This window comes from Lissotriton vulgaris, unplaced genomic scaffold (genome assembly GCF_964263255.1).
Source record: "Lissotriton vulgaris unplaced genomic scaffold, aLisVul1.2 SCAFFOLD_2328, whole genome shotgun sequence".
Classification (NCBI taxonomy): Eukaryota; Metazoa; Chordata; class Amphibia; order Caudata; family Salamandridae; genus Lissotriton; species Lissotriton vulgaris.
This window is the reverse complement of record NW_028243474.1, coordinates 282,690-307,587: the sequence shown is the minus strand read 5'-3', so window position 1 is coordinate 307,587 and position 24,898 is coordinate 282,690. Positions and strand designations below refer to the sequence as shown.

General features: G+C 46.6%; 1 protein-coding gene across 1 annotated transcript in view; it reads left to right on the top strand.

The window, feature by feature from the left end:
* LOC147668339 (uncharacterized) overlaps window positions 1-24,898 on the top strand; it is a 354,881-nt gene that overhangs the window by 58,058 nt on the left and 271,925 nt on the right. Inside the window, exon 2 of the mRNA XM_086948585.1 lies at window positions 1,506-1,635. Coding sequence (XP_086804711.1) covers window positions 1,506-1,635 — 130 coding nt within the window. The remainder of the gene's footprint in view (window positions 1-1,505; window positions 1,636-24,898) is intronic.

The following is a 24,898-nucleotide window of genomic DNA, read 5'->3' as shown; positions in this document are numbered from 1 at the left end:
CCTATACATGGCAGCTTAGAGGGTCATGTACAAGAGCAGCGTGTGCCAACACAAATTTCATAAGGTTGGGCAGGTGGTTGAGTCATTACAACATACACCTTCCTTCGGAAGCTGCAATTGCTGCATTGGGTGTTGTCAAACCTATTATTGTATTTCTTACTATCCTTGGAAATGTCATGTTGCTGCCTGCTTTATTTTAATAGGTCAGTGTGGGTTTGTGCATGTCTTTTTCCCTGTTTAATATTTACAGCTGGGTGTGTTTGTTCCTTCACACTTGTGCTGTATCATGTACGAAACTAGGAAAACCAAACAGATATTTTTTTTAAATTGTTGTCCTAGGCTCGGAACACAACAGCCTAGGGCTTTTAATGTTTTAATGATATATACACTCGGAAACACATGTGTAAACTGTCTGCCCGGATATGAAGCATTACATATAATGTTTCTTTCTACAGCTTACATTCTTCAATTGCTTGCTAACTCAGAAAGCCTTCTCACATTATACTCCTAAAACCCTGAAAGATAATTTGACCTTGACTCACCCCCACTTGATTCCTCTAATTTCTTTCTTCAGAGTGGCTCTCTTCTTACTTTTGCATGTCTTCTGTTTTGTAGAATCGCCTCCTCTCAATCTCATGTCCGCTTGCCTCACTCCTTCGTATAGTAATTCTGCAATTGACTGATACCTCAGTTCAAAAACCACAAACTCTCCTTTTTCAAACCCTATCCCTACAACCTAACATTACCTAAAGTCCGCCAGTCTATCCACCTCACCGACCAATCAGTTTATACCACTTAATCCCCAATAAGAATCACAATTAACTGGTATTGGTGTAATCTATCACAAAGTAACTGGAGTAAATGCATGCAATTTTTTCTTGAGAGCACTTGACTAATCGCAATAACCATCAATAACCACTGGATTAACCACTAATCTTGAGTTCTGGAATATAGTGCTACTCGCTGTAAAGTGCTTCAGTGCCTCATCAGGGGGAATAAGCGCTATATAGTTAACCAGTTACAATTATTTCTATGAGCTCACTATACAAATTTTGCTGTGAATGGCGGGTTATTACATGGCGTGTTATAATAGCATTATTTTGAGCATTTCACAGTAGTAATGGTGGTCCAGACTGGGACCTTCTGTTATCACTTGTACCTTGAATTTGTATTAATTATTTTCAGCAATGTGGTTTTTCTGTCTGCGGCGCCTATTCCAAGTTAACTGATTATCTCCTCTCTCTTTCTCCCCCCTCAATGTGGCCTTGTCTCGCACCTTATTTTTACGGCTTGTACTTTTCTCTTCGCTTTTTGCTACTTATCCCTCTCTTACCTCCACTTCTTTCTTCCTCCATACATTTTCTTCCTCTCCATTTTTTCCCATCTCTCCCACTCTTTCACTTGCACCTGGTGTCTCTATCCTATCCCTGACTGGCTCATTTTCCTGTTCTTCTATCCCATGTCCTCATCTCTTCCCATCCACTATGGCTTTCTCCCCTCCACAGACTGCAGCGCCCAGGATGAACGTTTCTCCCTGATCTTCACCATCGCCTCCTTCCTCAACAACTTCATGACCCTGCCCAATGGCTTCATCTTTGACCACTTTGGGACGATGGTCACCAGGCTCATCGGCATGTGAGTATCTCACACTGGGTGTCACTGTCCAAAGTTTCCTCATCGAGTGCCTCTCCTGGGTCTCCCCCATATCACCCCTCAGAATTCACCAAGGTTTGTTAGCTCACAAGGGCTCTTTGTCATTCCACTTGAAAAAACTGATTATTTTCTAAAGTACCAAAGACAGTATTTATCTACAGTCTTGCAACCAAACACACAACTGCTATAAATGAAAGGAGATGTTCAAATGATGTACTGGTAATTCTATTACTCCAAGTCTTCTCTTACTGACCTCAGTCATTAGAGGAAGATTATAATCTGTCTCCCTGGTATGCATTCTGTTGCCCTGTGCCCTGTCGAGAACATTAACTCCACCCCCATATTGTGATGGCCATGTCTAAGGGCCACCATGCCCTACTGTTCGCTCAAATCAGCGGCCAACCAGGAGGGACAGTGGAAAATTGTGACTTAAATGAGGAACAACAAACTCTGGGTGAAGGAGACGACAAAGCAAAATGGCTTCTGATTTCTGTAGCTCTGCATTGATCTCACTCATCATGCTTCTTTTCTGGCTAGCTGCCCTTAGTTACAACGTCAGTGCTTACTAAAATAACACAATTGTCATAAACAATATGTGTAGGAGAGTAGGTTTTGCTTCTTATATTTACGCCCACTTTTTGCTGATGTTTTACTGTTTTCGACTTAGTCTGGCTGGGATCCTGCTATTCAGGACCCCAGCCTAGCCGCTTTCTCCTCTAAATTGATTGCATGTACTTTAGGTACACTCCAGATCGGATTCTGGGGTACCCTTATAAGTCCCTTGCATATGGTACACTATGTACCTAGTGATAACTTAGAGAGCAGTATCACTCTAACCGGATGCACAGCTGATTCCTGGTATAGTTCACCAATATACCACAACATTTTCACGTTCAAGAATGTTTTAATTGTGAGTATTCCATCATTTCATTTGATTACCAAATCCTTCTCCTGTCACAAGGGAGACGTTAATTTATGCAAAACAAGTTTCTAATGCGTCAGGTATGCCATTCCAAACCTTTTTCTGAGGCACAATGTTCACATAAAACATCCTCAGTAGTAGTTAATCATGTTCCCAATGCAATCCCAATTTTGTGGTATATTGGTGAACATTACCAGGAATCAGCTGTGCGTCCAGTTAGAGTGATACTGCACTCTAAGTTTATCACTATTTTCATGCCACGTGGTTGGAGGGCATACCACGTTACCGGGCTGCACACGACAAGTTTAAAAGGATAAGATTGAGAATTTGCGAAAAAACCAGCAACTAACAAGTTGGCAAATACATCTTATTTTGAAATATACCATATACCCCTTACTTAGATAAAGGTTCACTATATCTACCTTTTCACTGCACATATAAACCAGTCTAATCAGTCACTCCTATGGCAGGCCTTTTCAATCCTGAAGGCAGGGTGCTGGGTTTTGTGTGAGAGGGTGCCCATGCATGATCAGAGCCCCTCTGCAGCCTTCGGAATCTATTCTCCGGGGTTGTTCTGTGATGCAGCCATACCATATACTCTTAAGTGCATTATAACCCTGCAGTAAATGCTAACTTTAAAACAGCCGCACATTAAACATGTCGTGTTTGGTGTCAAACACCTTGAAATCATACCTCCACGCCAGTAACTGGTGTGGGAGGTATGATTCCAACTTCCTAGAGGGAGAAATATGACTACCCCGGGTACCAGCTTCACAGAACCCTGGCATCTCAAGATGGATGCTGCCAGCCACGGCGCGAGTCTGCCCTTCTGCTGCTGGACGAAACTCTGGCAGGGGAGGCTGGACAATAGGTTTTCTGTCACAGGGAGGTGTAACCACCTTCCAGACAGGCTTTAGTGTATTGGGGCTTGGTGGGTGCACTATGAGAGTGCTTGGATGTCTGCACTGGGGGCACATTTGGTGTCCCTGTGCATAGTCCAGCTCAAACCAGTTGCTTGAGCCATTTGCTCCTGCTCTGGCACGAAACTGGACAAAGGACATGGGTGTTGCCACCCTCTGTCCTGACCCTCCCATAAGTAGGTCCCCAGAGTTTGTCCCACCCCTTCCTTGGGTATAAAGTAGGAACTAAAGACTACAGGACTTTAGATTTATCTGGACGAAACTCTGCTACAGCAATCAAGTACTTCGATGATCTACACTGCGCTAGATGACTGAAGAATCTCCCTTGGAGTAAAGGAGTTACTCCCCTACTAAGCAGGCACCAAAGACGCATCTGACCGGTTTGCAACTCCGAAGCTCCTGAGGACTCCGAAGACTTTTGCAACACAAGGTGAGTTTCCTAGTGTCCCCGAGGGAGACTAGTGTGCTCAGCAAACCTGAGACCTGTATTCCTCGTGGAGACTGTGCAACCCGAATCCATGGGTACCGTGTTTTTTTTAAAGAAGCATCTGCTTTCCGGTGACCCCGGAAGCTGTGCTTTGGGAGACTTGTAGTCCAGACTCCGAGTAGTGATTCAACTGAAGATTACCGGCCTACACTCCACGAGTGTTCCGTGGGCTGGTATTTTGTGATTCCTCTCGAGGTCCCTTCACGATCCCTGGTCCGTTGGCCTGTGGGTCCCTGTGAAGGCACCTTTAACTTTCTCACGGAGTCACCAGGACCTTGCTGGTCCTCACCGAAGCATCTTTTCTCTGATCTCGTGGGTTGCAGTTGCCAAGGCTTGTTGGTGTTCAATTCAGACACTGACCCTCCAGCACTCGGCATCCTTCATGGGACAGCTCGCCTGTGGACTTTGGTCGTCCTCAACGTCTCCTGGTCCGAGTGGCTGCAGAGTCAAGCTTCACCTCTTCTCACCTGAAGCACCCGACACCGGCGGGCATTCGTCTATCGTGCCCCTGGTCATCCCCTCTGCTTTCAGGTTCTTCTCAGCTTCTATTCAGGCTTGGGTCACCCCGGTCACTTTTCCTCTTCACGGCAGAAGCACTTTGCAGAATCACTCCATTGAAAATGACGAAGATTCCCGACATCATTTGATACCCATGCACCCGGCTTCCCTGGGTTAGGTAACACGAGTACTCCGGTGCTCACATGGGTGCTGGGCTTAGAACCTTCTATGTTTGGAAGGGTTTGCTCAAAGTCCTCTCCTAAGTGTCCTTAATATTTAAAATTCCAACCACAACTTTCTCATAGAGGTGTACGAGTTCTAGGCTGTGTTCTCACACTGCGCACGTCCCCCGTGGGTCCCCCGTGTCACTATCTTGGGTGGTACCCTTGGGTCCCAGCGATTCTACGTGCTCTGGGCACTGTGTCTAGTCAAGTCGTGGTTGTTATACCACTTTCTTAGTATATTGTTCGGTCTCCCCCTGGAGTCTGCTGTGTTTTGTGCTGTTTACTGTCATTCTAGTGTTTTAACATTTTGTACTTTGTGCTCTAATCTCATAAAGAGATTAGTAGAGAGTGTTTAGTAATAAATACATATTTTTATGATAACACTTTTGTGGATCCTCTTTCATTTGGTCTTTCAGGAGGTTACAATCTGGTAAAACAAGCTGCTTTACATTCCTTCGAGACTTAGCCTGAAGGCTGCTCTCCACAGCTACCACTAGGATAGCTTTCATATAAGGTTGATCTTTAACTTATTCATCAATAAGGGTTGTTTGGACTGGTACAAGGGGCCCACTATAACTAGTGGTCAGCATATAACAGGCCAACTACTCACAATATGCTTGAAAGCACCAAGATAAATATGCTATTTATTACTATTGTACCTTCTAGCCCTGCCCACTACCTCTCATCAACCCTCCCTCCTCCCAGGCGCTATTTAATGGAGGCTGCAGTATGGCTACGCTGCTGGCGCGCCAGAGGCAAGCTAGTCTGTGCCCATCCATGCCTGGACCGCGCCTAGCACCTGGAACCCTGGTACCCAGCCCACCTGACAATACCATTCTCGATGCCCTGAACACTGGATGACCCAGTAAACACTACTGCCATGCTGCACTGCTGTCTATGGCAGGGCCTTTCTCCTGCACAAGATGCACCTTCTCTTGCACCAGCATAACCACAGTCATGCCACAAAAGACTATGCCGACCGATTGTCACACCACGCCAGAAGAGACACACCGACTCCACTGCCTACTCCGCAACATATGCCCCCCCCTCCCCACCCCGGTCCTCGCTCCAGTTTCTGCAACATCATTGCAGACTTCATATCGCCCTTAGCCTTAGACTCCAAGGACTACATCTTCCTCGGCAACCTAAATTTTCACATTGACATCCCCAATGATAACAACACTGCACACCTCCTCAAAAGCATGAGCAGCGTCAGACTGGCCCAGATCATCCACAACTCAACACACACCGCAGGACACATGCTCGACCCATTTTCACCTTCGGAGGTGCTCGCGGAGCACTGTAATGGAAAAAAGAAAATGATAATGACATAAGGTATTAACATTTTATTTTTAGTATCTCCAGGTTAGGGAGGAGGAGTGGTTGCTGCAATCTAAAGTGCGCATGAAGATTTGGCCGGCTGTCTTCGTCTGGCCAAACTGTCATGCACTCTTTGCATGATCTCCTCCCAGGCTGCAATACAGCCGGGGTGGAGATCATGCACAGGCTCCCATTCCCCGTCTGAGCGGCTTACCACAGTTCTCAGACTAATCACAACACTGCATTGTGATTGGCTTAGGGGAGCCTGAGGAATAGGAGGCGGGGCCAGCATCCTTTTAGTAGAGACTAGAACAAGATCATTTCTTCCACGAGGAAAGGAAACCGCAGGCCCCAATAGAACAAAGCCTGCGCTTTACATTTTATTCTACATGGTACATAACATCACTCATTTCTCATGTTGCTCTTGTATCTGCTCTCATCTTCCTAGAGTTTCCTAATCGTTCATTCCTAGTCCACGTCAAAGAATTTTGATATTACCTCTCGTCCCTTCCTTATTAACATGTGAGGCCCTCTGCTTCTCTTCAGACCCACCCCAGCCTACAAAAAATACCCCCTACCCCACCAGCTCCTGCTCCTTTTTTTTTTTTGTCTCCTAACCTTTGGGTTATCTCTCTGTGGTGGTGCTGGGGAGCCTTCAAGACGCGGATCTCAGCTTCTGTGGAGCAGCGAGCGGCGGTACTCCAACGACGCAGTTGCCTCCTGGGTCTGCTCGTTCTCGAGGGGCGGAGTGCTGGCATGTGGATGCGGTGACTGAGTCTGGTGGTCCATGTGCGGATGGGGCTGTGTTTATGGGTCACAGTCGCGGAGTGGCAGGATCGGCTGGAAGAGTCGTTTTTTAATGTATTTATTATGATTTTAGATATTTTTTTCCTGATTGGATGGTAGGTCCTCTATGCTTCTCTCTTATAGCAGGCATTGTAGAGCTTTTTCGGTCTGATGTGCTCTTAAGAAGGTTGATCCTACTGTTGTTTGGTTATGCTGTTCCTGCATGATCAGCGTCACTTGGGTTTGTTGTTGGCTTCGCTGTGGGATCAGTGGGCGGCCTTTCATGCGTTGAGGTTCCTGGCGCAGTTTGCACTGATGCCTCCATTTATTTTTCAGGGTCTTATGAACTTTTTTCTTGTCCTGTTTATACCTATCCCTCTTTTAATTTATAATTGGTCTTGTATGTGCTATCGGGCCCTTCTTTTGAGCCCCTTGAGGGGCTGGAGTTGAAGCTATTGACTTTCAAGGATTGTTTCTTGGTCAGTATTCGTTCTGCAAGATCTTTTCGTACTGGGTAGTGCTGGTGCCGGTTCCATCTTTTGTCCTTTTCATCTCACTCAGGAGGTGATTTTTCCTGAGTTTTGACTTGATCCTTCCTTGGCTGAGGACTGTCGTTTGCACTGTTTGGATGTGACGCTGTTTTTTTTTTTGTGGTATTTGCATGTGGTGGAGTCCTTGCAGGGGGGGTGAATTTTGGTCTGGATAAGAAAGGTGAGAAGCCTTTCACAGCTACTTTGTTGTTGTATTCAGTCTCTGGTCCTTTTGGCTTACGAGGTGAAAAGGTTGGATCCGCTGGTGGGTGTGTAGGGGTGCTCTACGCCCAGTATGGCGGCTACTGTGGCTGAATTACAGGTTTCCTCTGCGCTGGAAATCGGTAAGAGGGTGACTTGGTCTTCCCTCCCTATTTTGTCCGCCACTATCGGATTGCTGGTTTTTGAACGTTTGGATAATGCCCTGGGAAACAGCGTCTTGTCCTCTACGAAGAAATGGGGGGTTTGTATTGGAATTTGGGCATATTATTAAACTGCTGTTCCTCTTCACTCAGTAGTCCGTCTCTGTTTTTGCTTGCTATTTCCTCACTTGTTAACCCGTTCGCTGCTTCTGTCGGCCAACGGCCGTCGCAAGCACTACCTGGCTAGTGCTGTGCACGTCTGTTGGCCGACACGGCCCCGCCCACTCTATCAAACCACCGCAGAGCGGCGGAATTCGCGCCTCGGTTAAGAAGGAAGGCGAGGGAGGGACGGGAGGTAATGCGCCCATAACGTACTGATAATGGCATTACTCCTAGTCCTACTCCCTCGCCTTCCTTCTCGGTCCCTCCCGCCTTCCCACTGCAGTCTAAGTGAGTTCTAGACTCTGCCTGCTTATGTACAGGAGGTGGTGGGGGCAGGGGATAGGGGGTGTATTTTATACGCTTGGGGTGTGTCTGAGGGGAGACAGAGGGCCTCACGTGTTCAGAAGGAAGTTGAGGGAGTAGGGCTAGGAGTAATGCCAGTAGTAAGTAATGGCTCCATTACAAGTTCTAATGACGTCATGAAGGTTTGTTTCATTTGTCGACCCATTGATTCAAGGTCTCCGGTGTACAGCGTAACTCTCACGAGACAGGAGTGGGGTTCAAGTACCGGTGGTTGGTAAGTTTAATCTGAAAGAGACAATTGGTTATGTGTTCCTCACCTTAGATTTACCCCCAGGCGTCAGACTGGATCTGGAGAATTTTCCTTCAGCAGTACTCCTGCGCGTCAGTAGGTGGCGCTGGCCGACTCCACATTCGTCCTCGGCGTCATGGTCGCCGGAATGACGTCGTGGTATCTACTTGGCCGCCGCCCCTGCGCATTCACTTCAGTTCTTTCTTTTTCCGCGCCAGCCAGCACAGATCCCGAGGGAGCAGTACAGTGAGTCACTTTTTGGCTCTCTTTTTGCGCCTTTTTGTCGGCATCTTTCTAGTCCTTCATCTCCTGGTGCTCGCAGGGATGTCCCGTCTGCAAAACCGGCTTCAAGGCTTGTGACTCCTGTCGCAAATTGATGTAAATTACGGACCCGCGCCCCATGTGCCTTTGATGTTTGGAGCACGACCACGACCCAAATTCGTTGTCTGACTGCAGAGCCATGAACCTGAAGCCTTTGCGCGAGCGGTCCCGAAAGCTTCTCGAAGCCCGTCAGGCCGCTCCACGCTGTTTGAGGTCCCGTTCAAGAGGGAGGTCGCAGGACCAGTCGCAGAATCATCACCACCCCTCCTTGTCGAAGTCTTCGTCTTTGGGTAAGTAGATGCGCAAGAAGAAGGCGAAGAAGCACTGTCGCTCTTAGTGTTTTCCCCATCTGTCGTCAGTCGCGACGCGGGAAACGGAAGGTAGTCTTCCAGCTCTGCCTACGGAGCCTATGTGGCCGACTCCGACCTTCCCTCCCTTCCCGGGGGCCAGAGCGACTCCTGCCTAAGTTCGTTGCTTTTACGAAGCCCTGCATTCCATCTTTGGGTAGCCCGATTGATGGCGTGCCTTCGGGTCCTGCAGACTAAGTTGGGGGCTCTATGCCTTGGGCTCCGGCACCGCAAGGCCCCAGGGATGCAGGCCTGGATCAGGATCGGCACCGGTCAACCTTGTGACACCTCCTCTGGCGCCAAATTCAGTGACAACACCACCGCCCCCTCCGATGCTGCTTTTGTCCCCAGCTGACGTCCACCCCAGCCTCGCCCTCGATGTGGACACGGAGCCGAACCGGCGTCGATCACTGTTGTCCCCTGGTGTTCGCTAACGCCCAGAGTGGCTTCCAGAGAAGGGTGAGGAGGACTGGGAGGGGCCTGTGGACTCTTTGGCAAACCAGTTAGAGAAACCGGACTCGAGAGAGGAGTTTGGTGAGGACAGTGGTCTGGATACCTTCCCTGCATCTTACACAGTGGTGTTGAGTAGGGCAGCTGATGCATTAAACCCCGAGCTTCCGGAAGAGGAGCTACGCTAGCAAACAAGATGGCCGTGTAAGCTCCCGGCTCCGCCGACCTCCGATTCCTGCCAGAAGATCCTGTCATTTATCCTGATTTTGCGCCCTGCATCCGTGTGTATGAACCGAACTACAGCTTAATGGTGCAATCCCGAGATTTCTACCGGTTTGGTAGACGAAGTTACGTTGTGTGGCAGTTTGCGGCCTAGACCAGCTTGGAAGTCGGGGTCTCGAGTATTGGCCCAGCCGGGTTTCAGTTGAACAAAATCGGCTGTAGTTGTGTGACATGAATAATGATTTATGTATCCTGGATATGTCTAGTTTTTCTGGTGCATTGAATATACCCACCTTCCAAGGTACAGGGGGCAGAATGAGTATAATTGATTTTGCCATGGTATCTAAGGGTTTCTCTCATCTTTTGAAAGATTTTAAAATTGAGGCGAACCAAGCTAGTTACCATAACCCCCTAATTTTGAGCTTTAACCTGGCTCTTGAGAAGAACCAGTTTGTGGAACAACCTATAGTATATAGCCAAAATAAGGGTGTCACTTTAAGGTGGGATAAAGTTCAGGTGAGGCAACTGGAAGCGGACATCTTTAAGGAAAATAAGGATAAGATAGAAATTTGTCTGACACCCATATCTGACCCAGGTCGCATAATTAAGAATTTTGAATTGCTACTGGGAAACGTCGCCTCACACCTTGTAAAGACAGGGGGGGAGGAAACAAGACCGAGGGCCTAAATGGTTTGATGCGGAATGTTCTTCTGCTCAAACACATTTAACAAAGGCATTACGCCAAGTCCCACGTGATAGAGAACTGGTTATATCAGCTAGGAAAAGATATAGTGATGCAGTCAGTAAAAGGAAAAATGATTTACGGACTAAAGCATGGGAAGACTTGGAAAAAGCAGTTGATCTAAGGGATAATAGGCTTTTTTGGGAGATAATAAACAGGCCTTTTTTAAAATCAGGGGAAGAGAATACCATCCGAGTGCACATATCTGAAGACTCCTGGGTAGCTCACTATAGCAAAATCTTTAATCCAAATGAGATACTGCTGACTGCTACCACGGGAGCGAGTGATTTTAATTTTAATATGGTGTCAGCAAAATCACTTAGTGATTCATTAACGCTTTCAGAGGTAAAGATAGCTCTGACCAAGGGGGCTGCTTTAAAGGCCCCAGGCCCTGATGCAGTACCCTTGGATCTTTTTAAACATAATTTGGAGGTCTGGTCCCCTTTACTTTTGAATGTTTTTAAGGCAATAACGTTGGGGCCCATTCCGACCTCTTGGAAAGAGGCAGTTGTGGTACCTATTTTCAAGAAGGGTGATAAGTCTGACCCACGCTGCTATAGGCCAATATCATTAATAGACGCGTCATGTAAGTTAATGGGTAGGGTGATATTGGCTCGCCTTAAAACATGGGCAGAGAGCGGGGGTTATTGTAGAACCCCAATATGGTTTTAGAAGAGGGAAAGGAACCACTGAGCAGTGTTTAAATCTAGGACTGATTATGGGCAAGTACATGGGTGCCAAGAATATTTCTATTCATTTGGCATTCTTGGACTTGTCCTGTGCTTTTGACACGGTATGTAGGGGTAAATTATGGCAGATGATGGAGTCTATGGGGTTTGAGGAGCCTTTGGTTACTCTGCTCCGCAGGCTTCACGCCGCCACAATGGTGAGAATTAGATATGGCCCTGGGGGAGAGAAAACTAGACCTATATTATCTACCGAAGGTGTCCGCCAGGGATGTATTTTAGCCCCCTTTTTATTTCTGGTTTATACTAACGGATTAGAATGTTTTTTGTTAGAAACCGGTGCTGATTTTCCTCAGATCAATGGCAAAAGAATTCCAATGTTGTCATATGCAGATGACACTGTCCTAATGACCCTTACTCCCAATAGCATGCAGATTTGCCTGAATGCTTTTGATATGTTTATGGGAAATTTAGATCTTGGGGTCAATTTTACTAAATCTTTTGTCATGACTTGCGGTCCGAAAAGTGTTAAAATCCGCAAGTACATGGTGAGGGATTCAAATATAGAGAAAGTTGATAACTTTAATTACTTGGGAAACCTTTTTAATAAAAAATTGAACTGGGAACCTTTGATATTAGCCCGGGTTCAAAAGGTTACACAATCAATTGAAGCTCTTTTTGGCTTTGCCAGTAAATTAGGACAACGACGTATAGCAGAAATAATATCTTTGTATAAAGCTAAATGTGTCTCTGCTATGACTTTAGGCGCTGGTGTCTGGGGGTCACAAAATTGTGAAAAGCTACAGATTATGGAGAATATATTTATAAAACGTCTCCTATCGGTCCCATCGGGCACATCAAACATTTTTTGCCATGGAGAGGTTGGTATTGAGTTTGCAAGTGACCTTATACACGTAGCTCCATTAGTATTATGGTCTAAAGTTTGGCAATCTGAGGAATTGAAATTGACAAAAGATATCCTACAAGATTGCCTTAAACTTGAGTACTATAGGGAAATCCCATGGCTTCGATATGTCAGAGATACCCTTTATAAGATTGGGTTAGGCAACATGTTTACAAACCCTGGCATGATCAATAAGGATGCTAAGTTAACTATCAAAAACGCCTATAGTTCTAAATTGGGCTCCTTAAGGAACAGTGAATATGTATTACTTGTCGGGGGCAAACTATTGCAACCCTTTTATTTATCATATATTATGAATACGCAATGGCGTTTCTATCTGACAAGGTTTCGCCTTAGTACTCTACACTTCCTTTTTGCCTTTCCAAAGCAGGGGGGGTGGAGTGAGAAGCTACCTTGTTGCCCCTGTAATGATAAGGTCTCGCAAAACACTCTGCACCTTATTCTTTTTTGCACTTTGTATAAGGTCCCAAGAAATACTTTTATTAAACCATTACTATTATCCTTTGGATCATGCTATTATAAAGAAGGATATGAATATTTATTATCTTTGTCAACTACAAACATCTGTAATGCTGTACTGAGTTTTATTAGATCAGCTCTTGTTATTAGAAACCGATATTGAATGTTTATGAAAACCAGAATTATGTAAATATGTACCGTGGTTTTATTGTAGCTTGTGTTTTTTATATTGATGTATACTTTTATGATTTCTCTGTGGAATCGAAATAAAGTTATTTGAAATGAAATGATGTGACAGGGTCCGGTCTACCGAAGTGGAAGTATTTTTGGGCCGAAGTTGATGGCGATTGGCTGAATTGGTAAACATCGAAGGAGGGATGACTATGCACAACTGAAGCGGTGGACGGGGATCCCTGGCCCGGTCTGGCCACCACCGGTGTTCGCTGGGTTGGGATCTCCGCCGGCGGTAGTGGAGTTCGGATTGATATTGAACCGAACGATAAGTCCCCCTCTGCCGTCGCCCTTTCCACATTTATCTGTTCCCCCCGGGGAGACCAGGCTCTCTGGGGACGTGAACATGACTGAAACCGACCGAGGAGTGGTGGAACGGACTGAGTGACCTGTCACTACGAACTGTACTGGCAGCCATTGAGTCATTTCATGACAGTGTTGAAGCCCGCATTCACAAAATGATGGAGCGTTTGTCTGGAATCGGGCGGAGTGGACCGGACCCTACTCCACTACAAGAAATTGAACGACTCGGGACCCCTAAGAAGGCCACGCGGTTGGAAGAAGCAGACCCCGTACTGTGGGAGGTGTCGGAGCCTCTGACCGATGTTTTGGTTGATGGAAGCGAGCACGTTGCTGTAAATAGATTGTATGGCCTACGATCGTTGCCGATCAATGAAGGATTGCTAGGTGCTCCCTTTCCGGAGTCTTTTGATGGGAACTGTCGTTGGGTTGAAACGCGTCTCTCCCCCATATATCGGCACCACTAAGATGGCGGACGAAGCGAAGCTGGGAGTCCATAACGAAGAAGAGTGTTTTTGGACTAGATGGTGTTCTCAGCGTTTTCATCTCTCTGCTGCATCTCGATTTGAACTTTGATACATCTTTTCCGTGTTGTGACTATCCTGCGGGGGTGACAGTTTGTCCGGGAGGGGTTCGCACGTCTGAACCGACGGGTCAAGGATGAGACTGAGTGACTGGGTTTAACATAGTCTTGCTGGACACGGGGCTTGCTATCATGATGCGTTCAGGAGGTTGGGCGGTGTTTAAAGTTTCACCTGTTGCGCTACGTACATTCGGTTTAATAAATTTCTTGAACTTAGTCTGGGGATTCTTGGTTCTGGCGGGGAGGAGGGGGGACTGGGGGCATGTCTGAATATGCCCTGCTCCACTTTTTATTTTTAGTAGTTAGTTGGGGCGACAGGCACGCTGCTAGTTGGGGTTAGGCAATAGCCATATGCAGGGGTGCGGGGTGGGGGGTTGGGTTTTTTGTTATGTCTTTGTCTTTTGTTCTATGGTTTCTTTCTCTTCACTCTCTCTTCACCTTTCTTCATAAATATAGTTGGTGGAACATCCTGACTTCGATTGTCTTCTAATATCTGGTGATCATGCTTCTGTTATCATTCTGATTTTTTGGGTGGACAGGCTCTTAGGGCTGGCGCTTAATGTGGATTATATAATGTACTGTTACACATCCTGTTTCTCAAATGTTAGCGTAGGCGTCTCGACTATTCTTGCATTGCTCGTATATATCCTGTTTCTATGCCTGTTCACCTTATTATTGTATCTGAATGTATGACACCCGATATGTCTATTTCTTTCTTTGTTTTGAAATAATAAAAAGATTTACAAAAAAAAAAACCTTGAGCTTCCTACGGTGGTGGTCAGGACTAACCTGACCGAGGTGTTTCAACTAGCAGCGGCCTCAAGTTTTTCATGTTTATTTTATTTTTATGATTTTGGAACTCAAGAGATCCACATAAAAAGAAAAAAAAAGAAAAAGATGAAGCATACATTCTCAAACAGTAAAATTTGATTTACAAATACACAAAATATTATAAAACATCAGATAAAATCAATATTAATAATCATGACATCCATATAAAGTTTTAATACATATCTAAGAAACACTTAAAAAGTTACAAATCCTATAACAAAACATTTCATTTGGTGGTTTATAGATGGCGTCTATTAATGCAGAATCAGAAAAAATGGATAATTGTAGACAGATTAGCCTTATCCATTTACGTCGATATAATAGTAGAGCGGGACAGATAAAAAGCACATGGGTAACATCCTGGATGGAATTATTACACAAATTACATACTGGAGAGGAACCTTACCATTTAGATAATACATTATTTAATGGAAGTGAACCCTGACTCAATAATAGCCAAAAGCGGCGCACTCCATGGGGGAGGTTCCAAGTAATATAAGATTGTACTTTATTTATCACACAAGTGTCAATAGCTGGATGAATGCCTCTCTTAAGAATACCGGCTTCCCTGTCCATAGTGAAACTTAATTTCCAGGTGGCCTGTTTCAAAATGGCCTTTAATTGATATGTGATAAAATAAAAAGTACAGATTCGTCCAATTGAAGCAAGTCAACCGCAATTCTAAAATTTTTGACACTTAATGATTGCTCATTTAAGGTTCCTAATAATTCTTTCCGAATAAAAGATCTTAATGTACTAGGATCACCCTTTACAAGGCTTGTAACCCATCGCACTATCCCTGCAAGACCCTGTACCCAACTACTTCGCAAACCAAATTCCAACCTGAGTACGGCTACAGGACAAGCAGAGTTAACTGAGGCTAGGTTCCGTAAACTTTTACCTTCTGTTGTATTTAGAAAGCCCCATTTTCCTGAGTCAAGTAGTTCAATACCATACAACAGGGAAGCGGGAATTTTAGCACGAAATACTTCTAATAGGAGTGCAAAGTGTCTTCTTCCTGTGGATCTATAAAGGGAAGCTAGACTTTTCCCCTGTGTAATTGCTTTACGGATATTGTTTTTTATGTGAGCTTTATCACTTAAATTTCCGCACACCGTTTTTCCCAGGAAGACTTATGATTTTACCAGTTCCAATTTTTGTCCACCTACAGACCAAACAAAATTCCCATACTTCAATTTTTTCCTTCCATGCATACACATTACTTTACTTGTAGATACATTTATCTTTAGGTAGTGGGCCTCTGCATATTCATGTAATACCTGCAGACGACTATTTAATCCCCTCGGTGTCAGATCCAATATTAATATGTCGTCAGCATAAAGTAAACAGACAATCTATTTTCCCCCCAGTAATGGGGCGATACCTTCACTTAAAGATAGAGCATAAGGGAGGTCAGATATATATATATATATATATATACATATATATATATATATATATATATATGGAGAATAATAGAGGGGCCAATAAACATCCTTGTTTTGAGCCGTTTATTGTAGGGATGGCTTGGTAGAGAACTCTTTCTCCTCCCATCAATACTCTACACCAAGTATCAGTATGGAGAGCACGGACTAACAGTGGGATGGCCGGCATGCCAAGGTCTGACAGTTTTCTCCACAGCAGGAGATGATCTACTTTATCGAATGCTGTGGAGAAGTCTATAAATGCTGTGTACACTTTTCCTCCTCTAACTTTGACATATTTTTCATTTATTACCTGTAATGCCTTTAGATTATCTATAGTTCCATGCTTTGACCTAAATCCGGTTTGTTCAAAAGGTAAGATTTTACCCGTGTCCACCCAGTCATTAATTTGCATCAATTTGCACGCACTTCCAGAGAGTGAGGATGGGTGGCCGATCGTTCAGAGTAGCGGCGGCCAAACTCTGGAACTCCCTACCAATATCCCTGAGAAGTCTTGAGGATCTCTTAGCCTTCAGAAAGGCGCTGAAAACCTACCTCTTCCCTAGGACAGACTAAGCTGCTGAATTTGCTGGATTATGGGTCAAAGCGCCAGGATGCCCTTGCTGGTGACAGGTTTGCGCTATATAAGTATACCACAATACAATACAATACAAGAGGCATTTGGCAAACACTTTACCCACAGCATCTAAAAGTGCAATTTGTCGGTAGTTATGGGGGACATCTCGGTCTCCCTTCTTGAAAAGGGGGACTAATATACTCCCCTTCCAAGACGAGAGGACCGTTTTATGTACATAGCAGTAACTAAACACCGGGTAAAGGATTTTACTCCACATTGTTATATTTTGTTTACAAACTGTAATTGGGAGCTCATCCGGGCCCATTGCCCCGGAGGATTGCATCCCCTTGATGACCAATTCAATATCTTTTTCAGCTGGCGATCCATACGATGAGAGGTCTTCTTTTAATCCACTGCAATCAATTACAGTTCCATTACTTGCATATAGGTTCTGAATATAGCCGACCCATTTATGCTCCTCAATAGCAACTGGAAGTGGTCTTGATCTAACTCCACATCCCTCCCTGATGAGAGACCAAAACGTTCTTACTTGACCTTTCGACACTGATTCTCTCAGTTTGATCCAAATGTTATCTTCCCTCTCTTTTCTCAACTTGACCTTCACCCTAGTCCTCCTCCTCTTTAATAGTGAGATTCTATGATATCTATCAGAGGAGTAGGTCAAGTACTGTTCTCTAATTAATTAATTAATTTCAATATTAAACAGACGTAGAGATCTGGGAATTACTTTAGTATTACTTTTTTAGTTCAACTTCTTTGCAATAGCATTCACTGTATTCATAAAGTCATCAAAACATTCGATTTCTGATCCATTCCAGTTAGACAAATTCTCCACAGCGGCCTCTAAAATACTTTCCAAACCCCGGATTGCCCTGGTATCGGAATAGCATCTCCCTGATTTCTTACCAAAACCAACAGATTCACGATTTAGTGAAGATGGATCGCTCAGGATTGGATTTAAATTTACAGTGAGAGTTAGTACTTTATGGTCACTGTGGAGAGTATTGGAGACCTTAAGATCTTTCGAAAGGAAGAAGGAGGTACTTCCCACTATCACATAGTCTAGAATGGATTCACTTCTGTTCGATTTACAGGTAAAGTTCGCTGGTGTATCTGAGGGCAGTCTTCCATTTGCTATAATGCCATCAACATTTATTAATTCATCAAGGAGCAATTTCCCTCTCTTATTCGTCCTAATATTTCGTGGAAAGAGTGCTTGTGAAGTCTGCAAGGATTCTTCTTTTTCCTTATTTCAGAATATATCCAGATTAAGATTGGAGAGTTTACAGTTAAGATCCCCTAACAAAACTATGTGAGGGGAGGGTTCTACTTCATTGGCTTTTTTAATGTATAAAAAGACCGTCTTCAGGAGTACATCGTGACAGGCGTCCGGTGGAATATAAGCATTTATCAAGATCAATGGTTTACATTTTGCAATGTTATCAGGATTGTACAATGTTATTGCCAGAAAAAGGCTGCTAGGATCTATATGATAATCATAATTCCATTTTATCTTATTTGACAGCAGGCATGCCACCTCTCCCCTTGCATGTCCTCTCCTGGATGGAATTGCTATGCCATCTAGAGTGAAATAATCCTTACATATTAATTCCTCTGTACACCAAGTCTCTTGAAGACCAATCACGTTTGCATCTAATGTATATAAATATTGTAACTTCTCCCTACTATTCTTTATTCCTGCAGCATTCCACGATATTATTTTGGATTCATTGCTAAAAGGATGGTTGCTGTGGAAGATTATTATTGGATCTGCTCGATAGCAGCGGCCTCTTCAGAGCCCCTTCTGCCGTTCAATGAGCCCCTTACAGACATCCTTTTGGGCACTTGGTCCAAGCCCAACACAGGGGTTCCTGTGGACAGGATGATTGCCCGATGCCACCGCCCGGCCCTGGGCGACCCCGGTTTCCTCTCCCAACACCCCACTCCTGAGAGCTTGGTGGTCCAAGCCCCGACTTCCAAGTGCCATTCCCTACCGCACCATCTGATAGGGAATCCAAGAAACTGGACCACCTTCGTAAGAAGATGTTTTCTTCCTCCAGCTTAGGACTGCGGTCGGTGAACACTCCATGTCAGTTGGGCCGTTACACTCACTCGGTTTGGGACTCGGTTGCGCAGGTGCTGCCATATTGCACAGTTGCAGAAGGGAGAGTAGCCATAAGATGTGGACTGGCCACTTCTGTCTCATTAGTCAGGACAATTTCATCGTCAGTAGCCCTGAGACGTTATGCCTGTCTGAGGTCTACTGGCTTTTAACACTTTTGGATATGCCCTTTGATGGCCGTCGCGTGTTTGGCGACAAGGAAGACTGTGCGCTCGAGCGCCTTAAGGACTCCAGGGCTACGGCCAGATCCTTGGGCCTCGCTTCCACCTCACGCCCAGGGCAGTCGGCTTTTTGCCCCTTTCGTGGCTACAGAAGGGGTGCCCTGCCATGTTCCGCCCGAGCCACAGGCCTGGGAAAGCCTCTGCGCGGCCGGGGACGTGGGACCCACTGTCGTGGGTCTGGGGGCCAGCGGGCGGGCCAGTCCACCAGCGCCCCCTCTGCAGCAGCCTCCAATCTCTCCAAGTCTGACCTTTCAGGGCCACCATTCGCCAGTGGGCGGCAGGATTCGCCACCACCTCCCCCACTGGCTCAACATCACGTCGGACAAGTGGGTTTTGCAGATAGTCAAAGGGGCAACTCCCTCCCCTTCGAGACTGCCCCTCCATCCATGCCACCTCAATTCCATTGCATGTCGGAAGATCACTTAGCCCTTCTCCAACAGGAAGTTAAGGCTCTCTTGGCTAAGGGAGTTATTGAGTGAGTTCCTGCCCCAGAAGTAGGTTGTTTTTGTTATTTCCACTATTTTCTGGTGCCCAAGAAGGACAAGGGCCTGCGTTCTTTCTTGGATCTCGGGAACGTCAACTGCTTCCTCATGAAGGAGAAGTTCAAATTGTTGATACTGACTCAGGTCCTGTCTGCCCTCGACCCTGGAGACTGAATGGTAGCGTTGGACTTGCAGGACGCTTATTTTCACGTCCCCCATCCTGCTGGCCCATCGGTGTTACCTGTGGTTCACAGTAGGCCACGAGCACTTTGTTTACCGTGCTACCTTTGGCCTTACCAGCACCTCTTGAGTGTTCACAAAAGTGATGGCGGTGGTCGCAACTCATGTGTACAGATCAGGGGTTCCAGTCTTCCCCGATCTCGACGACTGGCTGTTGTAGGCTGGCTCGCCCTAGGCTGTCTTCTCCCACCTCCAGGCTACAGCTGACCTCCTGCATTCACTGGGGTTCACAATCAACGAGCCGTAGTCACACCTCATTCCCTCTCAGAAGCTCCTTTTCATCGGAGCAGTTCTGGACACAGGGATGTTACGGGATTATCCTCCCGAGCAGAGAGTCTGGGATATTCTGGCTGTGATTCTGATCTTTCAGCCTCTGTCCCAGGTTCCAGTCAGACTGACACTGAGGCTACTGGGCCTCATGGCCTCCTGCATCCTGCTAGTGGACTATGCCAGGTGGCATATGTGGGCTCTGCTGTGGGACCGGAAGTTCCAATGGGCACAGCATCAGGGGAATCTTTACGATTGCATCCAGATCTGAGGGCACTGCACACCAATTGCAGTGGTCTCTAATGAACCAGGATTGGGTCAACGGAAGATCCCTCTCCCTTCCCCAACCAGAGTTCACAGTGGTGACCGATTCATCACTTCTGGGGTGGGGCAGCCACATGTGAAAGGCGGAGATCAGAGGCCTCTGGTCTCCAGCGGAGTCCCGGCTCCATAGCAACCTTCTGGAGCTTCGTGCGATCCATCTTGCACTGAAGGCATTCCTTCCTTCTGTCAAAGGGAGAGTAGTGCAGGTGTTCACGGACAACACCGCCATGTGGTACTGCAACAAACAGGGCGTGGTGAGGTTGTGGACCTTATGTCAGGAGGCACTTTGTCTCTGGAAGTGGCTGGAACATCAGGGCATGTCCATGGTGGTTCAACACCTGGCTGGTTCTCTGAATGTCAGGGCGGACGAACTCAGTCGGCGGTGCATGATGGATCACAAATGGAGTCTTCACTTGGAGGTGGTGCAATGTCAGCAATTTGGAATTTCCAAGGCGGCACTCGCTAAGCGACGCTTTTCGTCGTGAGTGGAGTTGCGGTCTTCTATACGTCCTTCCGCTTATACCACTTCTGTCCAGAGTACTGAAGAAGATGAAGCACGACCCAGCCCAAGTCATTCTTGTGGCTCCTGACTGGGAACGAAGAGTCTGGTATCCCGAGCTTCTGCACATGGCCATCGCTCCTCCGATCAGACTGCCCCTTCAGGAGGATCTTCTGTCACAGCAGCAGGGGATGGACCTCCACCCGAACCTGTCCAGCCTCCACCTCCTTGCTTGGAGGTTGAGTGGCGACAGTTGATGGCTTTCGACCTTCCTCCTGAAGTCTGTAACGTTATCTTGGCAGCCAGGCGTCCCTCACCAAAACGGTATACGCCTGTAGACGGAACAAATTTGTGGCATGGTGCGCAGCAAAGGCTGTGGATCTCCTTTCTGAACCCCTTACAGAGGTTCTCCTCTTCATTCTTTCTTTGGCCCAGCAAGGCTCTGCTCTCGGCACTTTAAATGGCTATCCTTCGGCCATTTCGGTCTTTCTTTGGCTTCCGGATCGGCCTTCTCTTTTCAAGTCCCCTACTGTAAATAGCTTCCTTAAGGGCATTACTCATTTGTTTCCTCCAATTCCTTTCTTAATGCCCCAGTGTGACTTGAACCTGGTTCTGACCTACCTTATGTGCGCCCCTTTCGAGCCACTGCATAACTGTCCTCAGGCTTTTGACTCTTAAAAGTGCCTTTTTGATCACCATTACCTCTGCTCGCAGGGTGAGTGAGCTTCGGGCTCTTTCTTCCAAGCCTCCTTTCCTGGCTGTTCTTCCTGAAAATGTTGTCCTTCGCACTAGGCCTTCTTTCCTTCCCAAAGTGGTTACCTCTTTCCACATAGGACAGATCATCACTTTGCCCACCTTCTTACCACCTCCTTCTAAATAGGAAGAGAGGCTCCACCGTCTGGATCCAAAACGTGCACTTTCATTCTATCTGTATTGCACAAAGCAATTCCGGGTGGATGACCAGTTCTTTGTGGGCTATTTGGGCACCAAGAAAGGTCGGGCCGTGCAAAAACGACCCATCTCTCGATGGGTCGTTTATTGCATAACAATCTGTTATCCCTTAGCGAAAAAGGAACCTCCATTGGAGTTGGCTGCCCATTCCATCAGAGCGATGGCTGCTGCTACTGCTTTGGGGACGTGGAGTCGCCCTTTATGACATCTGCCAGGCAGCTACATGGGCTTCGTTGCATAAGTTTACAAAACTACTGTCTGGACAGCCAAGTCCGGAGAGACGGCTTCTTTGGCCGTTCAGTTCTCCATGTCTTTCTGGTGTGAACTTGGTTTGCAGGCCCACCTCTGGGGTTGGTGTTGCTGGGGTATCTATTCTAAGGTTAGGAATCCAGAACTAATTGTCTTTCAGATTAACAAGTTACATCCCTTCGGTAACACTATATCTGTAAGAGACGTAGATTAGTTATGGATTCCTCACCGCCCCACCCATCCTTCCCGTTCTGCGAGCTGACTTCTAGGTTAAGGGACTTCCCTTTCGGGGCCCTAGTTTTGTGCACCAGTAGTCAGTGTCTTGCATGTCTCTGCGTTTCTGGCTTAGAATGTCGTGTAAAGAACGGACGTCAGCGGGCAGGGGCGGCATCTGAGTAGATACTGTGACGTAATTCTGGCGACCACGACACCTACGTCAAACGCGGAGTCGACCGACGCCACCTACTGAGGCGCAGGGGTACTCCTGAAGAAAAATTCTCCGGATCCAGTCTGATGCCTGGGGTAATTCTAAGGGGAGGAATCCATAGCTAATCTATGGCTCTTACAGATATATCTTTACCAAAGGCAAGTAACTTGTTCTTTTGTGCTAGTGTTTGCCCCTAGTTAGAAGAGTCAATCGATGTGTGTATGTTTTACTAAGCTCATTAGCAAAGCATTTAACTATTTAACTCTCACCCACATGCTATTTGTTGCTGAAACCCCCCTCAGCCACCCCTCCCCCGGTACTTGTCTCGCCTACCGTCTTTTTAGAAAAAAATATTTTTATGTGAATGACCAGGCAGAAAATTGGTGACAGCCCATCCACCTTAAGAGCGTTTCACACTATTTTGTTTTTTAGGTTTCGACCTGGCGAGGGGCACGAAGTGCCCCTCCCAGTTTGAAAACTTTTGTTTTCAGTAGGGATGTTCAGACTGCCTCTGTTTCCAATTGGCTAGCTCCATAAATGGAGGCTAGCCATTGGGAGACAGAGGCTGTCAATCGCGCTTTCTCTTGAAAACGCGATTCGGGGGCGTTTCAGGTGCTTTTTTTAAGCCCCGCCCCTTTGTCCCGGGCCGCGCTGCGATTGGCTGCCGGCCCGGGACACCCCCGTGACGTCATTCCCGGGCCGCGCTGTGATTGGCTGCCGGCCCGGGACACCCCCACACCCCCGTGATGTCATTCCCCGGGCCGCGCTGTGATTGGCTGGCCGGCCCGGGACCTGACTTGTTACTGGTTGTCATTGATCAAGCAGCCTAAGTGTTAACACACAACAAACACTAACTTGAAATGTTGTTGCATTTGAAGGGAATGCATGTAGAGAAAACGAAGAAAGGGCAACACTACCTGCTTGTCTGGGTCTCTTCAGTTTGGAAACGGTTGCCGAAAGATGGAGATGAACTGCCACTATTTAAATCCAGTTGTCCACTGCGTTTCTGGAAAAAATATTTTTGATGTTTTTTTCTTAACGTGTCACTCGAGGAGCTCTCGTTACGTCTCTTCACGCAGCAGTGCACTTTCTGCAGAGTTTCACTGCAGGAACAACAGGTGCTTTGTATAAAATCGCCCTTCAAAAGAAAAGCTCCAAACAAAAGAAAGAATCCAAGAGCTCCTCTGCTCGCTAAATAAATTGATATCGTACAATCGTGCACTGCGCCATGTGTGCAAGACATCAACCACGTGCCAGCCCTGGGGCGTCTTCGGGCAGACCAGTGGGATATGTGTTTACCCCACCAGCTCAAATGATGCAGCATTCCCAAAATGCACCGAAACCTGCGGTTATCGAAAGCAGACGACTGTTGACAACGACCCCTCCTTCTGAACAAGGTTTAACATCAATTTAAAGGAGGCACATATGAGTGGAAACGCGTGATGGTTAAAAGGAGAAACGTAATTCTTAATTTAACTCCATGGACCACCGTGCACGGTTAACGTGGTCTCCTCGACTGTCTGGGTCTAACTTGCTACTAAAATATTAAACACACAAATAACACACACAAACAACGCTGGTTTGTCCTTTTACAGCTTAGGTAGGGAACGGTGACATCCCCAGGTATCACCAAGGAGGGAGATGGGGGGCGCATGTAGTAAATTGCTATTTTACACTTAAAGCGACTGGTCGTCTGTACGCCCACACCAGTGGAAACCCAGCACAGCTTCCTTACATACATTTCTTCCTACAACTAGCTCCCATGCCGCCCGGCTCCCTCAGAGCACGCTCTCCCCGCACTCACCCCTTAGAGCAGCGTGCTGGGCGCCTTCACCTGCAGCCTGGAGCGGTGCGGCTGGAACACCTTCAGACACAGTCGCGTGGGAAAGAGGCAAGCTTTTTCAAGCAGCCGGTAAGGCACTGCTCACAACCTCCAGAGCTCACATTCAGATTCGGTGCCCCTGCTCGAACCCAAATTACAAACGGCTGATTGAAAAGCAATGCTCCGGAAAATATTTCCAACTCGATTTCCCTCGCCCCAGCAGCAGCTGGTAGAAGCAGCTGCAGACTTGACTTGGGCAGTAAAATGGAAACATCGTGCTCTGTCGCTCGGTAAACTAACAGCTCTGCTCAGCAGCGGGAGGTGCGCGGCCTCCAGTGTGGACTATGCGAGGTCAGTACGGCGAGAAGCACTGCTACATACACCCTGCTTCAACGTCGGTCATTATCCCACGCATACCCTTCCCTCTCCGTACCAGTGTGATCTGCAAAGCACCCGTCAACTTCTGCAGCCAGACGATGCTCCTCTCTCTCGGTGAGGTGTACTTTGCACTGCAGACCCCCGGGTAGTTTAAACCCGTCAGATCTGGGCGGGCAGACGCGTTCTGTGGGGAGGTCAGTCTCAGACACCAAACTCTGTGCGTCTTTTTCATCTTTGCCATACAACTAAAGAGCCAGCCTGAAAAAACAAGCAATTGTAATGCAATCGGTCGCGCATTTGTGAAAGTTAGAGCTCTTGGCCTTGAAAATTCGTTTTTTTTA